Raw genomic sequence first — 10,874 nt, forward strand, 5'->3', positions numbered from 1 at the left:
CTCTGGGAGAATTGCACAGATTGAGAAACAATAAAGACTAACCTTTGGTCATACTAGATTTTCAGCAAAAATATAAATCGGTTTATCCGTTTCATTCCGGCATTCCAGGGTTTCATCCGTCACATCCCATTTCCAGCATCAGGTTCTCGTCAATTAGAAACATGAAGAGGACTCGTCAAGACAAATTCAACGAGCCCAAACTCGATGCGTTTACTAAAAGGCAGTTCTGGGTTACGTCTCCTATCTTCGTGCCCTAACAGCAGACCAGCTCAGTGGTTCCAGAAGACATTAGTGTTTCAAATTTCAGATCCCACATATGCTTGCAAGTAACTGAGCGTGTAACATTCATATCACACCTATCAAACGAGCTGATGACCTTGAAGACCTGAACCGATTTCCACCAAACATAGCTAAGAACACTCCCGAATGACATTCCTTTCAAACAAAAAAAAACGCATTACAATCGGATCATCCGTTTGGGAGCTACGATGCCACATACACACACACACACACACACACACAGACACGTCAAACTTATAACACCCCGTCGTTTTTGCGTCGGGGGTTAAAAACGACTGGAAGTTCAAGTTTGATATGTAGACAGGTGATACCCTGGATTAGCACATACGCTCCTTTTTACCAACACACCATGCGGGCGAAGCTGCGAGCGGAAGCTAGTTATATTATACAGCTGAAAGTTTGTTTGTTTGCTTCAACGCGCTAATCTCAGGAACTCTAAATAATACTAATTATTTAGAGTTAAATTGAAATACAAAAGATTAATTGTAACAGGGACTTTTAACAGATTTAAACAGATGAATTGTAACGCTACATTACAAATAAATTAACCTTAAACAAATTTTCTGAACTTGTGCTTCATGAGTTTTGATTTTAAAATCTAGCGTGTGTTTTATGAGCTGGGGTGCGATTCACTAAGGCAAAACATCTTTACAACCAAGAAATCGTTGTAACTTCAGATGAAAAGTCGGCGGTATTCATTAGTTAAAATTGCGCGATCGTAGCGCCTCAACGATGTTGACGGCGTGACGTAGAACTAACATTTGGTGCCAAATGTATGAAAATCGGTATTCAGCAACACGAAACATCCTCGCTTGCAACGACAACCTCGCCTTCGCCCTCGATTTTATCTGTCAAACCGAAAAGCTTGTAAATTGTGGATGTTTTCCTCGATGAAGGCGATTAAAATGTAAGTAAAACAAGTTATTTAATAAATTGCAATGTGAAAATATGTTTTTATGATGTTTTGTTTATCGTACTTTAATTCCTGAAACGTTAACGCCTATTTTTAATGTTTTAGATGGCAGTTCGTCTTTCCTGTATGATTTTTTTGTTGGAAGAAACTAAACATCAAGATAATTAAATAAATAAATAAGATAAGAAGTCAGGCCTCCGTGATACGTATTATGGATTTACTAACTACTGATAGAAACTATATTAAGGTTGACTGAAGAACAGATTAGACAGTTGAAAGAAGATTTCTCCTTTCCTAACAAAGGCGAATCGTTAAGCAGGAATTAGCAACCACACCAATATATTACACTTAATCAATATAATATAAATCATCATACAGTACAGTGGATAGGTGCCTAAAACTTACTGTCCATCAACCTTTTGTATGTACTGTCAATTTTTTGGTTAGTGGGATTTATGTACCAAATAATGCTATGTGACATTGCAAGAACAATGTCTCACGGGCATCAGCCTCAAGGACTCAACAATATACAGTAGATGCCATCAACCATCCAGGTATTATTGATAAAGTACAAGGTAAGAAGCAACTGTGACCCGGTTAACAAGCAAGCCGGACTCTAGCAGTGACTTGGACAGTGGACGTCATGCTAGAAGTTATTTAATAAATTATAATATGTGTGACACCTTCTAACAATACATACATATGTATTTTACCTGTGTATGTTAAATAGCAATGTAAACATTTGTTAGCGCCATGTAAACGACGCCATGTCAACCTGCGACGTGCTGCGCGCGCCGCTGGACTTTGGCTGTCACATTTTTTGTCATTGAAGAAAAATTTTCTTTTCGCTTTTTATTTGTCTCAATAAATTGTATACGATTATATTATAATAAACGATTATAATAAACGAATATATGCGTATCAAACATGGATCATCGAGCCGCATGAAGCCTCGCATCGAATCGAGCATCGAATCAGCAAGAAACGGTCAGGCCGGTCGTTCCTGTTCTTCCTATCCTTTCTTTTGTGTCTAATATCGTGCTGTATTTCAGAATTGCAGTTCGTAAACCTACCAATATGTGCAGTATGTGGTGCCTGTCAACTTGTATTTCGCTGTTGGTGTTTATGCGTGAGTAACCGTCTCTTTGTGAACCGCCAAAATGAGTGACGAGGAATACGGTGAAAGTAATTGTTCAAATGTAGGTGATCTCAAAAAACAAAGGGGTTCTTTGAAAAGGCGATTAACGTTATTTGAAAAGTATATTAGCAAGTACGAAAATGTAACATTATCCGAACGACAGCAGGCTGAACTTAGTTTACGAATGGAGTCGGTTACAAATGTGCTTACGTCTTTCAATAGAATTCAAGATAAAATCGAGCAATTAATAGATGAGGTTGAGTTAGACAAACAAATTGAGTATAGAGAAGCTTTTGAGGACCAATATTTTAGTATTATGGCAATTGCCAAATGTTTAACCGATGTTGCAAAAGTTTCAGGTAAATGTGATAATTTACAGTCTATGCCAAATAAAAGTTCAATTAAACTACCTCAAATTATCCTCCCCTCATTCGACGGTTCGTATGATCACTGGCTCGAGTATAAAAATTCATATTTATCTATGATAGATAAGCGGACCGATTTAGATTCAATTCAGAAGTTCCATTACCTAAAGTCTTCGCTTACGGGTTCCGCACTCCAAATAATAAGTGCATTGGAGTTCACTGCAGCCAATTATACTCACGCATGGGAGCTTTTGGAAAATAGGTACCATAATAAACGATTGCTTATTCACAACCATGTCAAATCTTTGTTTACTGCACAATCTATCAACAAAGAATCTCCTTCGTTAATTAGGAAATTGATCGACGTAGTTTTACGTAACTTGCGAGCGCTCAAATCTCTCGACGAACCGACGGACACCTGGGATACTTTAATAATTTATATTATCGTATCGAAACTCGATTCAGCTACTGAGCGTGAATGGGAGAACCATAAGGGCACGATATCATCGGATTTTAATAAAACTAAAATAAAATTAGATGATTTATTGAATTTCTTACGTAATCGGGCTGACATGTTGGACATGATTCATAACAATCATACTCGAAATACGAATAACAAGCCTAGTAATACGTCTGAGGTCAAAAAACATATTAGTGCCGCTCATACACCGCAGTTACATAGTTTTGTGTCCACGCGTAACAATAACAATACGATTAAACCCGAAAAATCGAAGAATGTTTGTGTTATGTGCGGTGAAAAGCACGCATTGTTTATATGTTTTAAATTCCTTAATTTAACAGTTTTTGACAGAATTAAATTTGTTGATAATACGAGGGATTTGTGTCGTAATTGTTTACGAACAGGTCACACAATATCAGAGTGTTTGTTTGGGCCATGCAAGCAATGCAAGGACAAACACAATACTTTATTACACAAGGATAAAAGCCATGTTATTGCATCGGTGCCGGCAGCTTCAACGGCGAGTGTTGATAGGGAGCCGGTTTCTGTCGTTTCATGTGCTTTGAATTTTGTAGACAACACCAGTGCCTCGCCAATCGAAAATGCGTCTTGTGTCTCAGTACCACAAGTGTTATTGTCGACCGCGATAGTTGAGGTTCTTGGTGGTGACAACAAATACTATACGGCTCGCGCACTAATAGACGGTGGTAGTCAGAATTCTTTCATTTCGGAAAGGCTCAGCCAACGTTTAAACGTATCATTAATACAGTCCACTATACAAATTGCAGGTGTGGGAAAGTCGGTTTCACACTGTAATAAATTATGCGATATTACCATGCGATCAAAAACGAGTAACTTTAACATTCAATTGCAATGTTATGTTTTGCCGAGCATTACAACGAGTTTGCCGGCATCTCATATTTATTACGACACACTCCTCATCCCAGACAACGTATGTCTCGCGGACCCCACGTTCAACATTCCATCAGAAATCGATTTGCTGATTGGTGCTGATGTTTATGGGGATTTATTGGAAGCGGATAGAATTCGATTATCAAACGGTCCATACCTACAAAACTCGAAGGTGGGTTGGCTAATTTCAGGTCCTATATTTACAACCAATTTACGCGCTAATAAGGTTCATTGTTATTTCACACAACAGTCGAATGTTGATACACACTTACGTAAATTTTGGGAGCTAGAAGAAGTTGTAAATTTCGGGTTCGGTATTATCCGAAGAAGAACGTCAGTGTGAGGAATATTTTATTAAAACCACTACACGAGATAATAGTGGCAGGTTCTCAGTTCGAGTACCATTGACGGAATCAGCTGATGTTCTCGGTGATTCATACGAGAGGGCAAAATCACGCTTCTTGTCATTAGAGCGGAAATTAGATAAATCCCCTTCGTATAAAAGGTTATACAGTGACTTTTTACGGGAATATAATGACCTAGGGCATATGTCTAAAATAAACGAATACGCATGGCCGCATTATTTCCTACTACATCATGGGGTATTCCGCGAGCACAGCAGTACAACAAAACTTCGTGTAGTGTTTAATGCTAGTGCCGCAACCACATCGAATAAGTCGTTAAATGACATACAGATGATAGGCCCTCCTCTCCTAAACGACATATTTTCCATTTTACTTCGTTTCCGGCAGTATAAATATGTTGCCAGTGCTGACGTGGAGAAGATGTATAGGCAAGTGCTTGTTCAGCCCGATCAGCGTGACCTACAACTAATTTTATGGCGGGAAACCGCATCGGATGAATTAAGCGTATATAGACTTAATACTGTGACATACGGAACGGCGTCTGCTCCGTACTTAAGTATGCGCTGTTTGCGTCAACTAGCACTAGACACGGATGATAAAATTATTGCCAGAGTAATAAATGAGGATTTCTTCGTCGACGATTTAATAACAGGAGAAGACGACCCTCAAGTGTTGTTGAATATATGCGAAAAAACGTCAGAGATTTTAAAGTCTGCTTGCTTTCCGTTAAGAAAATGGACATTCAATTATGATGTAAACAAAGAAGTATTTAAGAAGTTATCGAGCGGTGAACACTGTCAGAATAAAACACTCGGTTTAGGATTGCAAGTAGATAAAGATATGCTTTATTTTACCACCAACGTAGAAAATACGTCAAAGGTCACTAAACGAACAATGATGTCTGTGATATCACAAATCTATGATCCGTTAGGTCTTTTAGCGCCGACAATTATTATAGCAAAAGTATTGCTTCAGAAGTTATGGCTTTGTAAAATCGATTGGGATGATGCGGTCCCAACCGATATTGAATGTTTGTGGAACCGATTTATTCAAAACCTGTCGTCTTTACAGAACATCCGGGTCCCTCGTTACGTCATGAGTGAACATGTACTTAATTGCGAATTACATATTTTCACTGATGCGTCACAAAATGCGTATGGGGCTTGTGCGTACATACGCACGTACTCGGATCAATCATCGGTATCAGTCAAATTATTATGTGCAAAGAGCAAAGTGGCCCCCGTAAAAACAGTGTGTACTATTCTGCGGCTTGAACTTTGTGGTGCTTTGCTCGGCGCGCGGCTATATCGTAAAATTTTAAGTTCGTTAAGGCTTACGTTTACAAAAGTTTACTTTTGGACAGATTCCACCATAGTCATGGTCTGGATTAGAATGCCTCCTCATAATTTAAAAACGTTTGTCCAAAATCGAGTGTCTCAAATAAACGATCTTACGGGAGACGCGATTTGGTTGCATATTAAAGGCACTCAAATCGCGTCTCCCGTAAGCAGATATTGTGTCGAGGGGCCTCCACTTAAACGAACTCCAAGACAATGACCTGTGGTGGCACGGGCCAGCCTTTTTACAGAGCCATGACATTGAATGGTCAAATAATGTTGTCATAGATAATGCAAAGTTGCCCGAATTGAAGGTTCAACATGCGAGTATGGTGTGTAGTAATCAGAATAGTGATTGCTTAGTAGATTTTAATAGATTTCCTTCATTCAATCGGCTGCGTCGAATGTCAGCCTATGTACTCAGGTTCATCGGTAACACACGTGTTAGTAAACAAGACCGAAAAACCGGTTCCTTATCTGTTATTGAGTTGGACGCTGCAACTATTATGTTAGCACGGCTTGCACAACTGCAATCGTTTAATAGCGAATATAGCGATTTAGATAAGAAATCGGTTGTAAAATCTAAAAGAATACTAGGTTTAAATCCTTTTCTTGATGAATTTAAATTAATACGCGTTGGCGGAAGGTTGAGTAACTGTAATTCTTTTAATAACAACAAGAAACATCCTATTCTGTTGTGTAGTAAACACAGACTGACTATGTTGATATTTGCGCATGAACATAAACAGTTATTGCATTGTGGGCCTCAGCAACTCTTGGCTTCTGTGCGTGAGACTTGGTGGCCACTTGGTGGGAGAAACCTAGCTAGGAAAACTGTCCACGATTGTGTCACTTGCACGCGACTTAAGAGAAAAATTGTACAGCCTCTCATGGGTAATTTACCTGAACGCCTGGAAGCTGGGTTCCCCTTTATGCGTTGTGGGGTAGACTATGCGGGTCCAGTGATGATATTGAATCGAAGAGGGAGGGGTGCAAGTCTCACTAAAAGTTACATATGCTTGTTTGTTTGTTTATGTACCCGTTCCATTCATCTTGAACTAGTTACAAGTCTATCAACGAAAGATTATATACTTGCTTTGAAACGTTTTATATCCCGGAGGGGTAAACCAGCTGAAATTATGTCGGATAACGCAACAAATTTTGTAGGTGCTGAACGAGAATTTGTTTCATTCATTGAAAATAACAGTAGCGATATTGATGATTTTACTTCAAATAACAACATTAAATTTAGTTTCATTCCTCCGTATGCTCCTCACTTTGGCGGTTTGTGGGAGGCAGGGGTGAAATCGTGTAAGCACCACCTGCGACGCGTAATCGGTTCAGCTAATCTCACTTACGAGGAACTCAGTACGGTATTGGCACAAATTGAAGCCATCCTCAATTCCCGACCCTTAACCGCCCTGTCCACTGATCCTAACGACCTCCAACCCCTCACACCAGCCCATTTCCTTATCGGCCGGCCATTGACTTCTCCAGCCTGCAGAGATCTGACTGAAATATCGATTCATCGGTTAATGCGCTACGACGTTATTGGGCAGATGAGGCAAATATTCTGGAAACGATGGGCGAAGGAATATGTGGCGGAGTTGCAGACGCGCACTAAGTGGAAAACTCGTCAAGATTCTCTTGCGATCAATCAACTGGCTTTGATAAAAGACGACAACCTGCCGCCACTAAAATGGAAGTTAGGGAGAATCATACGAATGTATCCTGGAACCGATGGGATCTCAAGGGTGGCCGACCTACTGACGTCATCGGGCATCACACGTAGGGCATTCTCGAAAATATGCCCCCTGCCAGTATCACCATAGCAGACGATGTGTCTGCTAATTCGGAATGCTGAAAATGTTGGAACCGGCTGTTTCCAAGGCCGGGGCCATGTTAGCGCCATGTAAACGACGCCATGTCAACCTGCGACGTGCTGCGCGCGCCGCTGGACTTTGGCTGTCACATTTTTTGTCATTGAAGAAAAATTTTCTTTTCGCTTTTTATTTGTCTCAATAAATTGTATACGATTATATTATAATAAACGATTATAATAAACGAATATATGCGTATCAAACACATTTTTTATAAAATTACTTAACTTTTCTGTATTCATTAATTAATAAAACAATATTTTAATTCAACATGTCTTTTTATTATTTTGTATTTTATAATGAACATGGATTTATTTACCTAAATTCAGATTCCAAAACATTCTCCTCGCATAATGGAATGTATTTCTAACTCAATTATACCGAGTTCTGGCAAATTCTTCATGTTGCCTCGCAGCTGCAATTGAACTGGACTTCCTCTGAACTGCTCCTTTTTGTCCTTCCAATACTGCAACACAAGCAAAAATTATATGGTAATATATAAAATAAATAAAACAACTATTTGCTTGGTGTGGTTTAACTTTCAGTTGCAATTTCAAATGCCTTTATGATTGAATTTGAAGGATAGAGTAAAATCATTGAATATGCTTGCTGTCAACATTAATTTAGTACCTAATACATACAAAACACAATGTAAAAGAGTACCTACTATACTTACCATGATTCAATGCAACACTAAACACACACTATATAGGCTTATAAATTATTATTGATTACTAACCTTACACCACTGCTCCAATATTTTCATACACCCACTACGTCACTCACTGTTTGGGCTGTTGTTTTCGGATCGTGCCTGATGACTGCTTGCATTTGCAGTACGATCATGGCATGGCCCATCATAATCAAACATGGTTTGCTTTCCAAAAAGCTTACTAGCTCTTCCAGCTGACTCAACGAAGGCAGTGCGTTGCGAGACACTAAAAGATAAATATTTTAGTTAATAGACGTAGTTCACAAAGACTGTATTGTATATTAAAATATAAAATATTACGTACTGTGTACTTACTTTAGATAGAGATAGTTTTGGAAACAAACTAAAACACAGGACAAGTAGAATGCCGTTGATTAGGGGTACAACTTTTTTTAAAGTCCACTTGACCGCTTAAAGCCATTTGGAGCTTTGAAATCTCGTATTTAGACAAATAAAGATATAATCCAGTTATGAGCACAATGTTTGTTTTGGTTTTGAAAAGTTTTGAAATGACACAGACTAATATTATACTACATAACCTGTATTATAGCAAATGTCAAAGATTTGAGTCATTAATTTCTATATCGAAAATGATATATCGGAAGGTTGAACGTCAATTCAAGGTAGAAAGACCTTGCTGAGAATCTAATTCAAATTTTCCATTTGGCAATAACAAAGAAAAAACAGATCGAACAACCGAGCTTGAGTGAGGGTTGTACGGAGCTCAGGTTCGAGTTGAATAGGGCAAGTAAGGCTATAGAGGTGACTGTTTATCCGGCGACAAATCAGGCTACAACATCGTCTCCACAAGAGTGTGAGGACCAAGCGACTCAAGAGGAAGATTGGGTAGAAGAGGAATGGGAAGCAGAAGACGGTTTCGTGTCAAATCGGCAAAGAGAGAATAGGGAAGCATTCTTAGAGAGATACCCAAACTTACCTGGAGTTAGGTGCCCAAGGAGTCTCTTCGTGTCAACCCTTAGTCCGGGTTACTTAAACAGTCTATACATAACTAACAACGAGGCATTCCCGAAAAGGTGGGATCAATTAAAAAGAGAAGACGCCTTGCAAGCTTGGCACTCTCTCAATCAGACAGTCATTCCCTATATGAATGAGAAGTGGGGGCATCAAAGCATCAGCATTCAAAACTCAGAAACTGCCGTAGACTGCTACAATGTCAACGCTCTGAAAAATGCCTTGGTCGAAACAGTCTCTAAAGCATTACAAGACAATACCAACCTTAATAAGCCCTCCAGACTTGAGCAACCCATAGGAGACTCTAGCATGGTTGAACTCATTCATAAAATGGAAGAGATCTCTAATAAGTTGAGTGACTGGACCCGGCTAGTAACATCCGACATAGTCAAACGAACCCAAACGGAGGTCAACCCGAGACCCGTAATAATTCAACCCAATCCGTCAATCTCTGTGGCATCCTATCAGGACATAAGGCAGCCGGAACAGCCAACTCAATCATACACTTACGCAGAGGAAGAGATCTGGTAGAATAAAATTTAGAAGGACACTAACTACAATAATAATCATTTTAATAGGTTTTATAAATTTAATATAATTTGTTATTTTTTTAAATATTTAAGTACTAACAACAATAAGAATACTGGTGACTTGGGATATGGTAATAGGTATAATTAATTAAATATTCGATGCATAACGAATAGAATGTGTTTTATACATACATATTTATGCATTTACATTGATTTAAAATGTCGCAATAACGCCAAAAAACGTTAGTCGAGATTTTCTCGATTATACTTTAAATTGCTTTAAAAGAATTTGGCAACACTGTAAACATCCTACCCGTCATCGTTGTTCGGCAGATCGTCGACGAGCTTTTGAGCTAAGCGAATACGGTTTTCATCAACGTTGTTTTTAAAAGCGATATCTACGATGCGACATCTGTGAACTCGTCGTTGTTAGCATCGATGATGTGTTTGTTACAGAATCGCATAGCTGATCATGCACCAAAACCTATATCGATCGATATGAAAACGGATGAAAATTCGTAAAATATTGAAATTTAAAATCACCAATATCTAATATTTCATATTTGATACAATGACAAAACTGACACAATGTTTGCAGTCGAAAAAAAAATTACCAAACCAACAAATCCCACGGAGCGTAAGCATCTGTAATTATAATACATTATCGTCGTAATTACCATAAACTTCAAAACTTCCGTAAAAACTTATTGTGCAGGCAAAAGTGTCCCAACAAGACTTGAAAATCAAGAAATTAATTACACATTAGAAGATCTCAATATAAGAAAAAAGTAGACTTCAAGCTATTTACAGCTTTCAAGAAACTGCTGTTAATTTATAATTACTCGGAGTGAAATAATCTGAGGAAGAAGAAACTGATAACAGGTACTTTAATTTATGCGCCGCTTTGGATCGGCAGATTAATAAAGGGTATAATTTAGGCGATCACCAAAAATATTTTTAAGACTCTAGGCTGAGGCACCAAATAAAATA

The 10,874-nt window shown here is 38.5% G+C and overlaps 1 protein-coding gene and 2 long non-coding RNA genes across 3 annotated transcripts; 2 read left to right on the forward strand and 1 right to left on the reverse strand.

Annotated features, from left to right (window-relative positions):
* Positions 1–918: 918 nt before the first annotated feature.
* LOC124645174 lies at positions 919–2,141 on the forward strand. Its single transcript, XR_006986171.1, has 2 exons — positions 919–1,207; positions 1,319–2,141. It is a non-coding gene; the product is annotated as an uncharacterized LOC124645174 (long non-coding RNA).
* Positions 2,142–4,636: 2,495 nt separating this feature from the next.
* Positions 4,637–7,622, forward strand: LOC124645169. Its single transcript, XM_047184931.1, has 2 exons — positions 4,637–5,695; positions 7,350–7,622. The coding sequence occupies exons 1-2, from the start codon at positions 4,637–4,639 to the stop codon at positions 7,620–7,622; spliced, it is 1,332 nt and encodes a 443-aa protein (XP_047040887.1).
* A 351-nt stretch (positions 7,623–7,973) lies between these two features.
* LOC124645362 lies at positions 7,974–8,907 on the reverse strand. The gene is made up of 3 exons (XR_006986216.1): positions 8,698–8,907; positions 8,410–8,608; positions 7,974–8,136 (listed from the first exon to the last, which is right to left on the reverse strand). It is a non-coding gene; the product is annotated as an uncharacterized LOC124645362 (long non-coding RNA).
* Between the last annotated feature and the right edge of the window lie 1,967 nt (positions 8,908–10,874).

The sequence above is a fragment of the Helicoverpa zea genome, chromosome 31 (genome assembly GCF_022581195.2).
Source record: "Helicoverpa zea isolate HzStark_Cry1AcR chromosome 31, ilHelZeax1.1, whole genome shotgun sequence".
Taxonomy (NCBI): domain Eukaryota; kingdom Metazoa; phylum Arthropoda; class Insecta; order Lepidoptera; family Noctuidae; genus Helicoverpa; species Helicoverpa zea.